This window comes from Lingula anatina, chromosome 4, assembly GCF_051362555.1.
Source record: "Lingula anatina isolate TDL-2025a chromosome 4, LinAna3.0, whole genome shotgun sequence".
Lineage (NCBI taxonomy): Eukaryota > Metazoa > Brachiopoda > Lingulata > Lingulida > Lingulidae > Lingula > Lingula anatina.
In genome coordinates, this window is record NC_141770.1 from 26,752,855 (window position 1) to 26,772,262 (window position 19,408).

General features: G+C 36.4%; 2 protein-coding genes across 2 annotated transcripts; one reads left to right on the top strand and one right to left on the bottom strand.

The window, feature by feature from the left end:
• The first annotated feature begins 1,844 nt into the window (after nt 1-1,844).
• On the top strand, nt 1,845-5,949 carry LOC106162037 (uncharacterized). Its single transcript, XM_087012017.1, has 5 exons — nt 1,845-1,975; nt 2,168-2,337; nt 2,603-2,749; nt 2,882-3,046; nt 5,035-5,949. The coding sequence occupies exons 2-4, from the start codon at nt 2,251-2,253 to the stop codon at nt 3,035-3,037; spliced, it is 390 nt and encodes a 129-aa protein (XP_086868143.1). The 5' UTR covers nt 1,845-1,975; nt 2,168-2,250; the 3' UTR covers nt 3,038-3,046; nt 5,035-5,949.
• Nucleotides 5,950-7,819: 1,870 nt separating this feature from the next.
• LOC106175510 (uncharacterized) lies at nt 7,820-15,738 on the bottom strand. The gene is made up of 8 exons (XM_087012050.1): nt 15,606-15,738; nt 13,763-14,172; nt 11,221-11,586; nt 10,726-10,832; nt 10,297-10,426; nt 9,982-10,038; nt 9,095-9,179; nt 7,820-8,548 (listed from the first exon to the last, which is right to left on the bottom strand). The coding sequence occupies exons 2-8, from the start codon at nt 14,148-14,150 to the stop codon at nt 8,431-8,433; spliced, it is 1,251 nt and encodes a 416-aa protein (XP_086868176.1). The 5' UTR covers nt 14,151-14,172; nt 15,606-15,738; the 3' UTR covers nt 7,820-8,430.
• Between the last annotated feature and the right edge of the window lie 3,670 nt (nt 15,739-19,408).

Sequence of the window (19,408 nt, forward strand, 5' to 3'; positions counted from 1 at the left end):
AAACACCTAATCCAGCCCAGGTAAGCATTTTAAGGACATTGTAACACTTAATTATCATCTAGATACCGAAAATGAGTTTTTTCTACATCTACAGGGGTAATTATCAATAATGCATCTGTCTTTGTGCTGATTTAAAACAATGAAAAACCCTCGGAAATATAAAATATCGATGTTTATGTTTTTTGTTGCAATGTATGAGCATAGGCAACTCAAAGCTTTCATCGTCAACTTAACACCTTTCTGAGGTGAGAAAGCAATCAGTATCAGGGATAACTACAGCCCTGAACAAGTTTTTATCACGGAAATTAAGAAAGTTGACCATGAATGTATAAGCTACAATCCCGTTCCGTTATTTTGGTTACACTGCTTTTTGTTATGGAGAAATGAGCCTCTAATTACAAATTTTCATTAGAAAAGGCATCATTTTGCCTTATCAACGATAAAATCTGAACTAAGACTTTTAAGAAAAATCGCTGGCACGGTTTTGGGGTACTTAATGTCATTATAGCGGAGTTGAAACGTTGACCGTGGGTACTCAGGTAAAAGAGAGATTTCAGGAACCGATTTTCAGTTTTTACCCCAAAATCGCAATTATGACGTCATCCGTAAGATGGCATACATGTACATGTGTACATGTTGATAAATATAGTCACTAACACTGAAGATTTATTTATTACCCAAAATAATGTATGTAGATTTATTTAATACCCAAAATAATGTATGTTACGCAGTAAATAAGTTTTGGGGGAAGGGTGACAATATCCTTAAAGCACGTATTAATCATTTTGTTTGTTTTTGTCAAAAGGTTTCGGTGCTGGTAGCCTATTTATGCCTTTGTATTGACAGCCTTAACACTTTACACACGTGAAAAGGAAAGGACCTGAATGAAAAAAGGTCGAAGTGTAAAATAAAAATAAACAAATAAATAAACAATAAGATCTTGTTGTAAGCGTATTTTATCAGTATCAAAAGCACCGATTTTACATGAACATAAATTTATATTTTTAAATATTAAATTTAAATTTCTAAAATCATTGAACATATATAAAATGCCTAGGGTCCGAATGCACCGCTTATAATACTGGAAATCCTCTGATTCTATGCACTTATGGCCACAATTCTATGGAAACCTAATTATCTGTACTATAAATGGTTCACTACATGCAAGTATGCCATGCTTAAATACATCTGAATAAATTAAACAAATATGCAAATTACATACACGGCAAACTTAATCTTATCAGTGTTATTAATGGTTCACTACAAGCTGTTACCAAGTTATGTACAGACTTTCATCCTGTTTTGTAATAACTAGAGAAAAATTCTGGTAGAGGATACACATTTTACTGCTAACGCAATGAATGGGCAATCATGTGCCTTATACTGTATATTGTCCACAAACTTGCTGGAGTGATTCAAAGCGTTTAGATATATGGGCAGTTCTAGTAACATTTGTATTGAAGTTATGCAGATTTAAACTTTTTTCCATTTTCACAGATGAGAATTTTAAATGTGTGACATGGAAATCCCAATTGGACTAAAATCATGTGCCGGCTACATTTCCTGAAAACCACAGTAACAGTTGTATATATCCCTACATGTAGAAAAAATCTACGGCTATCATGCTGTTAAGCGTTTAGGTAAAATTACTTCATAATAAACTAATGGTAGACCCAATTTTGTGCACTGCCATCTTTATTTTATTCTTATCGTTTGTATATTTGGAACTTTATTGCCCGGTTTTTTTATTTGTTTCAGATTTGTAAACAGTGGGTAAATAATTTTTCATGTACTCAGTTAAAGGATTTCTTTTCATATATATTTTTCTCTTGAAACAGCATGCACAATAAATCCATCATGGGTTGCGCATACTCCACACATATAATCACGTGCGGAGGGGGAGCCGCGGTCGATGGGACAAGAAACGAGGATACCGCTCCACTGTTAGCAAATCAACACCATATGAATTCAGATGGTACGAGATAAGTAGATGATCAGGGTATAATCATGTCGAAAATGTCTGAATAGTTGCAATTGCATGCTATTATCAGAATTTGCACTCTCATATCTTTATAGATTTTTAGTGCTTCATTACGTCCTCCTTCTCTCTCTCTCAGATACTGGAACTTTTTTGTAGTTACATGTATTTTATTTTGTTTTATTTCAGATTTAGTCAATGTTTAATAGCACGCAGCCCAACACCTAGAGCAACCCCTACAGGACAGAGTGGCAACTCGAACGGTGTGCCCAATGGCAACGCTTCTCAGTCATCACCAATACAAGAACCAGAACCAAGCCATGAGGATACACTTGTTAAGGGTACACAAGATGATCCTGGTATGATTGTGACGAAAAAAACATGCCTGAATTTCATTTCCATTTAAATGTATTTTCTTTTTGTTTTGTTTTGTTTGGTCAAAAGACAATTATCGACATAGGTTTTCTTTCTCTCTCTACCTCTCTCTCTCTCTCTGTCAGATTCTGGAACTTTTTTTATTGAAGTTACATGTATTTCACTTTATTTTGTTTCAGATTTGGTCAGAAATCGGATTAGGCTTTCTTTTTGTATACCCTTTACATGTATTTTTTTCTTTTTTAATAGCACGCAACCCAACACCTAGAGGTACCCCATCAGGACGGGGTGGTAACTCAAGTGTGCCCAATGGCAACGCTTCTCAGTCAACACCAATACAAGAACCAGAACCAAGCCGTGAGGATACACTTGTTAAGGGTATACAAGATGATCCTGGTATGAGTATGTCGAAAAAATATGTCAGAATTTCATTTCGATTTACATGTTTTTTCTTTTTGTTTTGTTTCAAGTTTGGTCATTATCGAAATAGTTTTTTTTAATATACGTGTATTTTTTCTTTTTGAATAGCACACAGCCCAACATCTAGAGCAACCCCACCCGAAGGGGAAGGCAATTCGAACGGTGGGTCAATGGGCAACGCGTCTCAGTCACGTGTACCAACACCAGCACCAATACAAGAATCCGAACCAAACCATGACAATACACATGTTAAGAGTGCACTAGATGATCCTGGTATGATTATGTCGATGGCTGAATTTCATTTCGATTTACAATTGTTATAGAAACTTGCACTGTCATATCTTTGTTGATTTAATCTCTCTCTCTCTCTCTTTCTCGTTTCTATTGCTTCTGATTTACGTCAGATATGCAAACATCTGCAATGGCATCCACTTTTATTGGTGATCAATATACAATGCATTATTAATATTTTCGTAATTCACACTGTTCTTATCAGCACAATGTTGCGGAACATTTCTCATTTTGGTCAATTCTTTTGCGGATGACAACGAAGGTCCGAATCCCAAGAAATTTGTATCTTCAGCTCATCCTCATTGGTTAACAAGCGACAAGTTTCACACTTTGTATTTATCTAAGCATGCGATGTTTAAACAAACATTATTTGTAGGGGTGTGTGGAGGAGGGTGGGAGTGTCAAAACCAGCAGACGATCTTAGAGCGTAAATACAACAGTCTTTCTGGGGTCATCTGTAAATTATTACCATTAACGAACACATACCCAATGCGATTTTTCTATTTGAAAGAAGAGGTGCAAATATCATAAGTTTCTCAAAATTAGTGATGGTCTCAGGCGTTTATCAAGTAATCAGGGCCCGGTTGCACCAACCGGTCGTAAGTGAGGCGTAGCAGTTGCGCCGGCGTAAACCGGGCGCAAAATGCTACGCCCGAGAAAAGCCAGTTGCACCAAATTGGAGTAGTGTTTACGTCGGTCTTAACTTAGTCGTAAATTTACGCCTGCTAGTTAGGTGGAGTAAGTCGGTCGTAGCTCGTTTTCCACTATGGCTAGGCTGGCACAGAGAGAGTTTGATGACAATTATCGTAGTTGACGTAGATTATGTGGGTTGTTTTTTGTTTATTTCTTACACAAAACTTCCGTCTGTATAGCTTGGTTTTTAAAAAACTAATTTTATACACTTATATATATATATATATATATATATATATATATATATATATGTGATTATTAAATACATTATGTGTGTAGCCATGTACATGTACATGCATGTGTTCAAATTAAATCTTACCACTCATGTCGACACGCCTTGGCTCTCAGCAGTACGGTGTCTTTAATTCTTTTCACGATTTTTGACAAACCATAACTAACCATAGTCATTTTTTATTCACATTTTATATCATTCATATTTTACTATATATAAACATAGAGACGAAAGCTTAAAATATCAACATTTTAAGGCTCATATAATATGTGTTAGGTCTCTTGTATTTCTCAATCTCCAAGATGTAAGCTCGATTGAATTAAATGATACCTCACGGTGTAACCATAGATAAAAAAGGTCATGAAATTGTAGTAAAATTATAAAAAGAAAGCAATGCTGGCTTTTTTTGATTATTTTCAGACTCAAATGTTCCAATAACAAATGTGAAAGTGTTCAAATCCATTAATAGAAATATGTACTGCCTCCAACGCGTTTTTCTCATTTACAACAGCATACTATAATAGCATACATAGCATACTATAATAATATTTTGATTCGGAATATATTTACGATTTTATTGCTATATATCCAAGGCAAAAGCAAAGTTAATGTATTTTAACGTTCTTATTTCTAAATCAAAATGGAATAATGTAGCTCATGAATTTCTCCGTCACTGAAATGCTCCTTTTGTGTTTATATATGTCATCATTCCATTATGACTGCAGCTGAGAACTCCTCATTTGCCCAATTATACCATCCACGTATTGTTGGCCAGTGGCGCAACGGAGCGTTACTCGGGCGTAGTTACGACGATCAGTTTTTGTCTTGGTGCAACGGGCGTAAGCAGGGAGAGTAAACCTGGCGCACAGACGCCAGGCGTTGCTGTTTACGACAGTCGTAGCCGAGTAAATTTACGCCCTGTTGGTGCAACCGGGCCCAGTTTTTTTCTGGCCTAAGGGCACTTTAATAGAATGCACAAGAGTGTTGCAAGTCAACTTGGAACTTTAGACCTTAAAATACCTATAATTTATCCCATTTTTGACAGGTGATGCACGGATCCCTGTTCAGGAAACAAGCAAGAACAAATAAAATTGATTCGACAGCTACTGGGGATATCATGGATAACATAGGCGTGAAGAGTTTAACTTCTTTTTTCCTTCTTCTTCGTCTTCGTCATCATAAAAAGAATCTTTGGATTTCGACTGACTCTCTTTTTCTTTCACTGGGACCTTCACAACAAACATCACTGGATAAGTGGATGCCCAGAGTGGACATCTATAAGACAATATGTGACAGTACCTACATGTATTCTGCAGGATTGAAATAGATTTATTTCATAATTAATCCAAAGAGGCAAATAAAACAACATTTTTTGCTTTGTTGCATAATTAGAACAATTATAACAATCATTGAAGGTGGGACTAGATTAGCGCCAACCCTACCGAATAGAGGATTCGAAAAAGTCACATGGGATTTAAAATGTGAATGTTATTGCTGCGAATTTGCAGCAGGCCTGATATTTTGCTATGGGCGTTATTGAAGGTGGGGCAAGGTAGGCGCTATAGAAACGCCATGTCTACAAGCCTTGGGCTCTATGAATAAAGAGGCAGGGTGTATGGAGATGATCATCATCAGTTTTAATTATCATATTTAGCTTAAAATATATCAAAGCGCGCAGATCTCTTGTGATATTTTAAATCCTATTTGATATGCCCTAATGTACTTTTACTTTTTGTATTTTTATTATTTACAAAATGTTCTACAATTGTTATTGACACATATTTTATTTTCCATCTACATTAATTTTGTATCACAGTAATTAGCATCGTTTACATGGTATGGTTGTATATGTTATCAAAATAAAGTTTATGGAAAATTATTTATTACGACTCTGCTTTAGGATCGGGGCTTATAAACATGGAGTTTCAGAGTTTGCTCTAACATTTAACTTACAACTGAACTTGAGGGGTATTTTTGCATGTGAAAATAATAGTTTTTAGATTTGTTATTAAATAAATAAATAAATAAATAAGTGTATCTAATCACTGTATGATTAACTCGACCATACAGTGGTCATATAATAGTCAATTCCTGCTTCCAACAAAATCAAAACAAATTATGCAAAATTTCGTCAACGGCGAGGTTCAATGCAATGAACATAAAAAGTGTTGGACTCCTAGTTCCGTGTAATGCAATGTCAACTAAACATCTGCATTGGCTAACTAATTAATGCCAATTATGCATAACACGCTTCCTAAACCAGCAAGGGGGTAATTAATATTATCATGCGTGCCAAGCTCTCGGAAGCTCTTTAACTTAAAGGACAACTCAGTGGGTTAGATTAATGGATAGAAGCAGGTTCTATGTAAAACTTTGATCAGATTTGTGTTTTGGGAGATTGTTTATTATTGTATGAATAAGTCTGGGTCACCAAAGTCCTGTTAAGACAACTAGAATAAAGAATTAGAAAACGAAAACTATTTATCATGATTTCGGAGCACAGCCAGAAGTACTTCCGGCTCAAGGTCACGACCTCGATTTTCCCACGCTTACGACCAATCACAGCAGACTTCAATCAGAATGAGATAGACGTCACGACTACACAGCGAAACTTGTCAGACATGTAAGTGCCGCCTGTCCACCGATCAAAAACAGAAAACGTAAAGCCCAAAACGCTCTTATACACGTAACCAACTTTGTATGAGCACAAATATTGTCATTTATTGTGAACAGGATAATATGATCAGGGCCGTAGCCTGAGCAAAATGCCAGGGGGGGCAGTAAGCGGACACGAGGGGGCGAAGCTACCGAGGGGGGAGGGTGTGGTGTGTGAAATTCCAAATTCCAGGGGGGGGCAGCTGCCCCCCCTGCCCCCCCGGAGGCTACGGCCCTGATGATAATCAGACACACTTGAGACCTGTGAAGCGCATACTCACGTGTCGAGGAGTAGTTTCGCCATTGCCTCGTATGTGAGTCCTAACTCAGCTTTAAGTGTCCTCCACCGCCCCACCTCCCTCCCAACATACACAGTCTGAGTGCTTCTTCGTCTGTCTCTAATTTTCTTTCGTATCTTTCGAACTGGAGTGGCTATTTTCTTTCGCCCCCTTTTGTCGCTCTCCTGTTCAGACTTGACGCGCGTCTGAGCCATGTTTGCTGTTTTGGCGCCAAATAGTAACATCCGGGTCTCAGCCGTAGTACTTCATTCATAGTAAACCGCGAGACTTAGCGAGAAATTGCGCGTTCTGAAGCCGTACTGTGAGGTGGTAGCTGAGTATTTAAGACGAGTCGTCTTTTATTATTTAATGGAACTTAAAAACGGTATTAGGTAGCTTCATTTTCTGAACGGTTTTGGATAGGAAATACCTTGGTCATTATGGGGAAATTGGTGAGTTTTCCAGGAAAATTCATTTTCGTGCTATTTTAAGGGTTTAACGCGCTGAGACTGTCTTTAAAGAGGCGTATCAGAATATTAAGCTGATTACACTGAATGCACTTTAGCTATAATCCACAGCCGAGTTGGATCGATCCAGCCATAATGATATGTTTATCTGAACGCACTCTTAGTGTTCTCTACTCTAATGCTAATACTTGTTAGCGAATGTTCAATGAATTCCGGTGTAACATAAAAATCTGACTCCCATGAAAATCTGACTCCCCTAGTTAAAATTTCATAATGAAAATCTGACTCCTCCTCACAAACCTTTATAAATCTTATTTTATTTGAATATACAACTTTTTACTTGAAGTATGCATACTGAAGGATACATTGGCACTTTTTAAAAATTTCCATGAGGAAATAAGAAAATAAAATATTTTTTCACCCAATGACTCGTAGAAAAGGATATGGAATTCCAAATCCTACAGTTTGTAAGATGAATACTTGTTTCAAAACTTATCAAGTTTCACCAAAGTTTTCACCACCAAACTTTTAAATATTAACAAAATATACGTCACAATGCAAACCATGTGAAAAACAATGGTATGGTGACTTAAATCCCATGGGTATGAATATAAAGATTTTTCATGATTATTTTTTTTATTTTTGCACCCAATATTTTACCTCCAAACTTTCAAATATTTCCAATATATTATTCATAAAGTATACTAAAGGGACAAATGTTGAAATGATCACCATGTAAATATCAAATAAAAAGCTTTTTCAAAGGGGAGTCATTGGGTGATAAAATACACAATATTAATTTTCTTATTTTCTCATTAAAATTTTCACCTGGAAACTAACAAAAAGTGCAAATGCATTATCCATTATGCATACCACAATATAAAAATCATATACTCAAAATGAAATAAGATTGATAGTTTTTTGGGGGGAGTCAAAATTTCATAGGGGAGAGTCACATTTTCATTATGAAAATTTGACTGGGGTGTCACATTTTGGGGGAGTCAGATTTTCATGGTACACCGGCGACTCTTCCATATCATCTCATTGATTTCCACCCTGGTCACCGCCAGAGGCATCCGGAGGGTCTCGTGGTGAGCCATAACCCGAATCCCTTGAAGCCCTCAGCTTATCTTTTCTATTCAAGGGGACACTCATGTTTCTGAAACATTCAAGGTGTTCACTGAATTTCCTATTTCTTTCGCGTTAAAACAGTAAAACTCAATGTTAAAGCCATACACTTTATAAAATGAGTCATAGATAAAAAATGATTTCTACAATGTTAATATCAATACGTTTATCACATTCAGCTATACATTCATTCTCCATTAACGTTATGAACTAATAACAGCTTTAAAGCAACCAATTAACTTGTTTGATTTCAGCTATCGTTCAGGGCAAAAAAACGTTTGCATAGTTTCGAACAATTTTAAAAATTTTAAAAATGGATAGCAACTGATCGTATGAGATTAAAAACTCAAATAAATACGTTGTAAATAATTCAGAGAAATATAATGAATTCATTCTTCCACCAAAACAGCGGTTTATGTAATTATTTTGGTATCTGTGCCTGTCATCAGAGCAGGGGGATCATTATGGATTAATTAACCTGGTATGGGAAATTCAACGTTTAACCCAGGAAAATCGATATTTTCGGCACACACACACACACATACACTCACACACACACATTTAGGCCTATACGTACTGATAATTTTTCACATGTTGTGTCCCGCTTGCCCCACCTTCCATACCAGTTGTCCTGTTTTTGGTTCCCGCGCTTGGGGGACTGACTGTAATTAAATGTTTGGTGTACTATGCAAAGCATTTTTTACAAAAAATTCCTTTAGGGTACTATAAAACTCTATAGGACCTACCGCAGGTCCATGTGGGGCTTTACCGGAATCCTACAGGACTGTAGGAATCCCACAGGGTTATATAGGAAGCTATGGGAATCCAACAGGACTGTATAGGAATCCAACAGGACTGTATAGGAATCCAACAGGATTCTATGGGAACCCCACAGGACTGTATAGGAATCCAACAGGATTTTATGGGAACCCCACAGGACTGTATGGGAATCCCACAGGACTGTATAGGAATCCAACAGGATTTTATGGGAACCCCACAGGACTGTATGGGAATCCCACGGAACTGTATAGGAACCCCATAGGACTGTATAGGAATCCCACAGGACTGTATAGGAATCCCAAAGGACTCTATGGGACTCAATAGGAATTTTGTCAGGTGTATGTCCTTGACAGGGATACCACAAGGTATTGGATATAATTCTCATAGAGTCCCATGGAGTCTTATAGGATGACCTATGGGAAATTTTCGTATGGTTTCCATAGCCCCAACTCTCCTGGATAAAATTATCCATAAGTTGAGGTAGTTATTGGTCGCAGACATCTTGCCTTAAAGAATTGCCTTTGGTTAAAAACTTAAAAAGTACAATAATTGACGTTAAAGTTAGGGTCAATACGTACTAGGGAAGTGTTATATCTATTAAATGATCAAAATGTCCCCCTAAAGGATAATAATAATAATAATAATAATAATAATAATAATAATAATAATAATAATCAAACGTACCTGTTATCTCTGTATATTTGATCTCTGGTACCTTTCCAGTAATAGGTACAAGATCACCTGGACTCATAAAATTAGAAAAAAAAATCATTTTTCTGCACGATCCAATGAGGTGAAAATGCAAAAGTTGGTATCTTTGATATCATTTTGATCTTGAAATTATACATCTATTTTATTTATTTAGCCCAAACTCGATGTTTAACGATACTAGGAAAGTGTCAACGACGCTGGGGAACGTTATAGATGACTGAATAACTTTCCACGTACAGGTAATTAAAATAATCAAAGCACAGTTCATTTAAATATTGCACAACTCACATATGACGCATGTCGAAGTATTGGCCTTCAAAGTCGGTTTTTCTTGTTGCAGATAACGTATTATCTCCAAGTATTTGTCTTCAGGAACATGTCCCTTAAGAGGTCCGCCTTGAACTTCCTCGTAGCTGACCTTGTGATAAAAATCTTGTAAACTCAATTAAAATCTAATCATAATTTATCCATTTTCCTGGGATCTGTTGTGGTGGCGTATTATTTTATCAAGATATGATTGAAACTTTTATTTATCCTGTAAATATCATCGTTACTGGGCTTTACACTGCTCTCCGACCACAGGGTGCTCTAGTAATCTGTAATTTTGTATACTATTTCACAAGTTCTTGATATCTAGTATCGAGTATATATATTCCAACTACAAAAAGTTAATTCTAGGACATTTGTACATTTCATATTAAACATATCATTTCCTACCTCCATCCAAATATGTTTCTTTAGGTACGGGGTCCAGAACCACATGCGTCTCTCTGGACAGAACGTAAATCTCACGCTCTCAGAACTCTGCGCATTTCCCTTCTCAGCTGATGGAAGAAGATACTAAGGTTATTACAAGCAACGCTTTCTCCATATGTGTCCTAGTGCATTGAATGATCACTATTTATCTATTCGGTGCGACATCTCGAATTTCACTGTATTTTACCAATGATGACATTTAAATGGCATTTTCTATAAATGTTGTCTACCTGAAATAACTGTTTATTCAAAGTTAAAAAAAAAAAAGCTTTTAATATTAAACAAGGTATCAAATTAAATGCATGAAAAAATCATGAATCAAAATGATAATAAAAGCTGATAAGAAATGAAAAATTATTTCAAAAATAACTTTAAATTTCCATTGTTTTAAAATACTTGTACTGCATTGTTTATAATATGCATTAATTACTTTCATAGGACATTACACTAACTTACCGTCCTTCACATAAAGTAGCTTCATCAGTTTCACCAATTTTCGCAGTTTATCCTCATTTACAATGTGCATCTTCAGAGACATATCTTTTCCTTTGGTGATATCAGGGGTTAAGAGCACTTTTTTCAGACACTTCTCTAATTGTCCATTTTTACTGCTTTTCAATAATTTCTCCAGCGACTCCCAACCAATAACGTTCATATCTATGATGACGCTTCCCTGCCTAACTTGAATGTTTGTAGCAATTACGTCTAAGTCATCCCTCATGATAACGCCAATACCATCTGGACTAGCAGATCGCACAATTTCTTCTGCAGTATCTCCTTGTCCTGTGTCAACTACTTGAAGAGCAATCCTTAAAGGTATCTCTGTTTTAGGGAAAAAATAAAATAAGGAGAGGAATAGTGAAGTCCTCACATAGCTCATGTGCGTCGCTTCTTCAATTAGGTGACTACACAAACTGTATATAACTAGAAACATATAATAATGAATAATAATAATTTATTAAGCCAATAAAATACAAATGTATAAAATCGGGAATCTTTTGCCCTGTAGTAGCGCCATTGAAATATAAAGAATGAAATTTAAAATTACATGTTAGAGTTAAAAATAGTTACTGCCAAAGGATAAAAGCTATTTAAAAATCGCTTACTACCCTTAAAAGCTAAGAGTCTCGAATTGCTAGGTAAAAATTTTAAAAGGGTATGGGCTGGGTGGGAACTGTCTGTCATTATTGATAATGTTTTCTTTTTAGTCCTGTCTAGATATATAGTATGGACGGGAGTTAGATCTGTTCCAATTACAACCCCTGCAGTTTCAACGATCTTTTCCAACTTGTTCCTCTCCTCCACAGTTGCACGTCCATACCAAACAGTTACTGAATAAGTTAAAATACTCTCTAAAACACACCTGTAAAAGTTCGTTAAAATAAACACATTTCTGGTAAAAGCTTTCAATTTCCTTAAGAAATACATTCATTGACGTGCCTTTTTCAATAGCTTCGTGATGTTATCGCCCCAGGTTAACCTATTATTCAGCTGAACCCCTAGTAATTTATAATTAGAGACTTGTTCGACCGCTTTACCGTTTACTTATCTGATTTCTTCTGAAGTCTATGATCATTTCTTTTGTTTTGCTCACATTTAATATCAAGTCATTGTCTGTGCACCAATTTACTAAACTTGTAACCGACTGCCTGTATGACATCTCATCATTATGGTGTATCAAGCCGACTAAGGTTGTGTCATCGGCAAACTTCATTAAAAATGTATTTTCCTCCCTCGCCACACAGTCGTGGGTGAATAACGTATATAAACAAGGTGATAAGACGCAGCCCTGGGGTGTGCCAGTGTTTAAAACTATAGTGTCCGAGAAGTTAAAACCGACTTTTACTGACTGTTTTCTGTTTAAAAGAAAATCTAAAATCCAATCGCAGAGTGCTGGTGGAAAATTAAGATCATCCAAAAGTTTAAAATACAATTTGCTTGGTACAATAGTATTAAATGCTGAGCTATAGTCAACAAATAAAATTCTAACATAGGCATTTTTACAATCGAGATGTTCGAGAACTTTGTGTAAACACATAGAAAGAGCATCGTCTACACTTCTGTTACTGCGGTAATTGGAGTGGATCAAAGCTATTTGGCACTAAAGTTTTAATAAAAGACAAAACAAGTTTTTCGAATATCTTCATAGGCACCGGTGTCAAAGCAACAGGACGGAGATCATTTAAATTCTCTACAGTTTTACTTTTTGGCACAGGTATGATGGTTGCTGTCTTCCATATTTCAGGCACTCTGCACATTTCAATTGACCAGTTGAATATTTCCGCGAACACATCTGAAAGCTGGGCTGCGCATTCCTTTAAAAGTCGTGATGTTATACCGTCAGGGCCTGGAGCTTTCCTGGTGTTTAAAGCCGAGAAATAACACTTGACTTGCCATGATTGAATAGTAAATGGCGGCACGCACTCTCCTAGGGTTGGTGTGTGGACCTGAGTATGGTTGGTCTTATCAAAACGAGAATAAAACTCATTCAACTTGTTAGGGAGTGTGGAGTCCTCTGTATCAACGGCACGTCTGGACCCTTTATACTGTGTGACAAGAGCGATATTGTCCCAGAGATCCTTTGCACTATTGGACTGGAATTTCTGTTCGATTTTTGAATTCATCTTTTGCTTTGCTTTTTTGATGGCAATTTTTAGGTCCAATTTTGTTTTACGATATGCTGCAACATTTGTTTCTTTCTCACGGTATGAAGGTGAAATGAAATCATTCGGATTGTTTTGATATTTAATACCGTACATTTAAGATCTTTCACTAACGAGGTTAATAAAATTTAGTATGAAAGAGGGAGAAAGAGAAGGTAGAAGGGACGAACAGTTTTATAAAAGATTTTTGTAAAAACATCTTCCTTCTTGAGCAAATACGCGCCACTTGAATATTCAACTAACTGATATTGCAGTTTTGAAATACAAATATAAATCTAGAGACTATTTCAGGATTACCAACATTCATATGACTAAATCATCTACTTTACATATACCTTGATTGGGTAGTATATTCACAAGGTGTGGCGTTTCGGCTACCTCTGGTATTCCTGTGTAATTGTTGGGAAAAAATACTTGGACTGCTTGATCTTGTTGTCCTTGATGTGGTTCCCCTTGGCGTCGTTGTCTTTGGTCTAGTTCCCCTTGGCGTCGTTGTCCTTGATGTAGTTCCCCTTGGCGTCGTTGTCTTTGGTCTAATTCCCCTTGGCGTCGTTGTCCCTGATGTAGTTCTTGGCGTCGTAGCCTTTGGTCTAGTTCCCCTTGGCGTCGTTGCCCGTGGTCTAATTCCCCTTGGCGTCGTTGCCCATGGTCTAATTTTCTGTTATTATATGGAACGTTGCCATTGGCCGTAAGAACTCTTGTGTTGCTTGGTGCGCAACCCATGGGCAATGAAAATGCGCATGCTCTTTAAAAAGAGAAATAATTGCAGACGATAACTTTGTGAATGATGGCAGACTCTCGACAAACTATTTAAAAATTCAAAACGAAGTTGAAATATAAACGAATAATAAATACTATTAAGCAATACGGGCAAGCTGTGGTGGAAATAAAGGAATTTCAAAATACTAGCCGATGCAGTAAGCCTTAAATAATTTCCATGGGATACTAAATAAAGATAATATCATGTAAACTTGGTGGTTTTCGGCACTTTTTTCCTTTTGTCTTCTAGTTTACGATTTAAAACCGCTGCAGTATACTTAAAAGAAAAGTTTTTTCTCTTTTCAAGTGGAAAAAATAACTATTAAAATGATGAAGCGAAGAACAGACTAACAAACATACAGTGTTATTCACACTACAAACACTTTTACTTCTGACCTTTTTACAACTTCACGCCAATATAAGGGTTGTCAATAAATTTGACAAGATTTATACGAACTTACAATATTTGCCTGGGCTGGGTAAAGTACTTCTAAAAGCAGTCTATTTAATAGACAATAAGGTATTGGACAAAAAATAAATATGTATTTAACTCAATATAAATATCTCGGACAGAAGCCAACTGTGAGTCTCGGACAAGCGCCAACTTTTTTAGGCTGTCAATATAAATGTAAACCAACCACATCGAATCCAGCATAAACACAGGGAAATGCTTTATGAATAATAGGCGTTGTCAATATTTATAGTATCTGGGCTGGTTAAAGTACCTTTAAAAGCAGTCACTTTAATGCGCAATAAGCTATTGGAGAAAAATATAATAAAAACAACCACATTTAAAGGAAATATATTTGACAGAAGCCAACAGTGAGGTTACTTTCGGTTTACGGTTGATCACGCACAGGCGTAATTTTTCCTTCCCCTGGCAACTGTTGCAACGTACGCGGTGGATATCACTACAGCAAACAAACACAGGTAAACACGCAGATCAAAATCCCAGCTTCTTCTCTTGCATATGGCTTTAAATGATTATCTTCATAAAATTCTATCGAGCATGGATTGTATTACGTCGGACAAATTCAGCAAACGCTTTTTAAAATATAGTTTTGCGTTCTTCTCAAATCAGCTGTCATTGAGTTCAAGCTAATTATCAAAAAATTACAACTGTACACTGCTATTGATCCTTTATGATTAAACTGTTTTCCTCTGTAATGAACGGCTGCATACATTTGTCTTATATACAAAAACTGATGTGTAGGTCTATCTCTCATGAGATATAACGATTAAAAAACCAATGCACTCCTTTCCGACGTAATGCGTTTTGATTGCTGCTAATGCAAAAATGTTATTCTGAAGAACGTCAAACTTTTACTGCAACCTAAAGCATATTAAAGATATTATTTTATCTTCTTGCAGTCGATACAATAGAAATTTTCTCGAAAACTCTGATAAGTTGACACCTACCTTAGACAGACTCCCGTATACGTGGCCACTGGCTGGCTAGCTGCCAAATACTTTAAATCGTGCCTCGATGCGTGCACGTATGTTTTCACTGCAACAACAGAGGCGTTGCTAACGAGTTTTTTCACTCCATATCTTCAGACGCTTATCTCCGATCCCAAATTATATGGAGGTGCAATTGAGGTCACAGGCATGCTCTAAAAAATTAAGTGCCACTGGTTTCGTTCTTTGATTTTTTCTCCTACAAGTATAACGTAAAAAAATGTTAATCTCCTGTATAGAATAGTTAATTCTTTTTGAGCGACTTCAGTTTGCTTGGGGCTGAATGTTAAAAAACGGGGAAAATATACCCTACCGGCATTTAAATAAGAATTAAATAATTATTTTCCATTCGTGGTCCAAATTTTGTATCAGAAATGTCAAACTATAATGGCATCACAATATAAATTTTCAGTCAGTAACAGGAAGCGCCGTTTCCTATTGCACCAAGTACTTGGGTAAGATGAAACTTTGTGATATTTTTTTCTGGGGAACATACTTAACGTAGTAATTACCATGACGCAAAGCCCCTTGTGTAATAGTTTAAATATTTATAAAAACATCCTTACGTCATGTTTATTTACCATGACTGAATCACTACAAAATATATCGGAGCGGGATATAAAAATTAAAATTAAATGACCCGGAACATACGTTACCAGTTAGGGTTCCTTACTTAATGTAAAGACAAGGTAAAAAATTTTAAAAAGGACAAAGGTACTGGTATTAAGAAATATGCACTTAGAATGTATTTGCTTTTTAAAATCATTTCCAATATTTGGTGTATTGTATGTAAGTAAGTTTATGTACCAGTAATCTACCGACCTTACATAGTTTACTTAAGAGCTTATTTTCTGTTTTACCTTCCACAAATATACATGTAGAAAGCCTTGCTTTTCAATGGATTGTTTTTATCTAGGGGCTTGTCAATATACTTTAGGTCCTGTTGGGTAATTTATCTTTTCGATCCATTCACATCCTCCATACTGGGGTATATCTTTAATAAATTATATTCAATTTTGTTTATTCTTGTAAATCTACCAAATAGACCCAATCCTTATGACGGGGGATTTAGATATGTAATTTATGTTGACAAATCTATGGAAGAATAATGTAAAATCAAAATAAAAAGGTAATGCCCCGGGCTTGTTGAGGTGGAATAAAGAGACTTCCAGGCCGTAAGCTGAAATTAAGAAAGGTGCTTGGAATCACAGAAAACATTTTACCTGAGTAGAGTCTATTATAACATCTATAGGCTCATTCTCTGATGAAGTTGTCCTGTGAGACATTGAAATATTGGGGTGATGCACTGAGTTCTACAGGATACCGCGGGGTATATTCTACTCAAAGGGGCTCTAATTCGTCTACAGAAGATTCAAGATTCGGTTCACAATTCACGACTTGGGGTGGGGGGGTATGTTCGGAGAGAAAAGCAACCCAACATCACAGCTTAGTTATAAAATCAAATCTCTGTTTATGTTGCCTGATTTTATCCATGCTATCGGCGTGACATTTAGGTAAGGCCTAATAAAGTCTGATAATAGCAATTATTAAGAGGAAATTAAATAGGACCAATTAAAGTTAAATAGGATCAATTGCATAAGATACCGCAAATAGAAAATAGATTTTTAGAAAATAGATTTTCCATGTGAACGGAGTCTTAGTAACACAAGTCCGCCAGGAATACAAGTCCTACCTACTCTATTTATGAGCCAGGAACCTAAGTGGTGAATCACTCTGATCTTTAGCTGTTAATAAAAGAAACTATCTAAGCACTACAAATTTCTAATGATATTTTTTCCAATAGGTAAAGGCTACCCTCTCCTCCTCCCCGCCAGTTGAAGAATCAGTGTGTATTGAGTTTTAAGGTCCAGACACCGGCGTGTAACGTTTTATAATAGAAAAAAATTTAAAGGGGAAATAATCATTTAATTGTGACTGCAAATTGTAATAAAATCGGGGTGAACATTTACCACAAAATCCCATTAAAATCCCTCTCATATGATAGATACTATAATTACTATATATTGGAAATGATAAAACCTTCAGAATCACGTTGTAAGTACATTCTTACACCTCCCCTCTATTTGATTTACAAGATGAACTTTAACAACGTTGATGGTAATACCGTGTTCGCAGACTGGTAATGCGCGGGATGATATACATATGTAGGCTACGGCTCACGGCCTTTTGATTGTTATGGCAAACATATACATGTACAGCCAAACTGGCCCTCTCTGTGAGAAAGTACCTGCAGAAAATTTCCATTTGATCACCATGTCACTAACGAAGCTTTGTGGCTCCGTGGTAACTCGGCCGTCTTGGCCATAGGTCATCACACATACACGGGTTCGAATCCAAAGAAATTCTAAGTCACTTTTTTTGCTCGAAATAATTTCCAAAAATTGCGTTTGATTACTGTAAGAGGAAACTCGCACGTTTGGAAGGCGGGCGGTTCAGTCACGGCGCAGTCGGTATCGCTTGGTTGCAAAAAAATACCAAGCTGTCTTCAAACAATGGTGACGATAAGTCACGAGCTCAAATGCCAGATGACGTATGTCAGCTCACCCCAACTACGAGCCGTCCCCGCAGTCGAATACGAATGCAGGCTCTCGTGTGTCCAAGCTAATTACCTTTTGCATAAAAATCCGGTATAGTTTAGAATAAGTGATCACTTTTGACAACAACTTATTGCTCCTCATTATCATAAAGTCTCCGTCGTTAATTATATTTCTTTTCTTCTTTTCTCTTTCATCTTTTTAAAGTCTTTAAAATGAAACTTAGGCGTGGATGGTCATTGATACCAACTATGCAACAGATCGAAATTGAATTAAGTCGATACCTTACTCGGCATGGCATCATGCATGTCATATAGCCCTTTAATTAAAAAGCTATCTGCTCGATGGGATTATCAGCAAGGAAAGTTTTTTTTTCAAAAGTCACATTGCTGCTATTGCTTTACCTACTCATACATTTTGTTTTCATGCCCCCTCCCATCCCTTGGCCTTGCTTATCAAGACTCGACACATATTCATACAGTACCTGGGGCAACTCCACAGTGGACGTTTAAAATGACAAAGACTACTCACAACTAAAATCGCCAATTTGTGAACCGCTTTGGCTCTTATCGTCCTCTTAACGTCACGGGTGAAGTCAAACGTAAACTCAGTGTAAAACAAAATGAATATAGATAACAGCACCTGAAATCATGTTACTACTAGGATGGGAATGTTCCGGGCTGGCTAATAAGAAAAAAAGACACGTAACTTGAATTAATTCAGTAGCTTTCACGTTCTGGCACCACGTCATTGGTGAAGCCAAACTAAATCTTAGCATAAAACAAAAAGAGTAATCTATCTAGGAACGCTCCGTGTCGGCTTCTCAAATAAGTGCTCGTGTACATGATGGACTTTAACAACATTGATGATAATACCTGTCACATAGCATAAAATGTATGTCAACTTTATTACAAAATTAAATTTAGATAATGCTTAACAGGATAATCACAACCTATTTTATTTACCTCTGCCAAGGAGGTTATGTTTTCACCCCTGTTTGTCTGCCATCAATATAACTCCAAAAGTTATGGACCGATTTTGATGAAATTTTCAGGGTAGGTCAGAAATGGGTTAACTTAGAAGTGATAAGTTTTTGGTGGTAATCCAGATCAATAATCAATCAATAATAATCAAAAATTGCTGCCTTGGCGGAGGTCTGCGCTCTCGGAGTACTTTTCTATTTACTACATTTAATGGAATGACAACTCT

Coding starts and splice junctions, on each gene's coding strand:
- LOC106162037 (XM_087012017.1), top strand. CDS start 2,251: ATGGCAACGCTTCTCAGTCATCACCAATACAAGAACCAGAACCAAGCC. Junction 2,338..2,602: donor GGGTACACAAGATGATCCTG/GTATGATTGTGA, acceptor CTTTTTTAATAG/CACGCAACCCAACACCTAGA. Junction 2,750..2,881: donor GGGTATACAAGATGATCCTG/GTATGAGTATGT, acceptor CTTTTTGAATAG/CACACAGCCCAACATCTAGA.
- LOC106175510 (XM_087012050.1), bottom strand. CDS start 14,150: ATGGGTTGCGCACCAAGCAACACAAGAGTTCTTACGGCCAATGGCAAC. Junction 11,587..13,762: donor GAATATACTACCCAATCAAG/GTATATGTAAAG, acceptor TCCCTAAAACAG/AGATACCTTTAAGGATTGCT. Junction 10,427..10,725: donor AGAAACATATTTGGATGGAG/GTAGGAAATGAT, acceptor TTTTATCACAAG/GTCAGCTACGAGGAAGTTCA.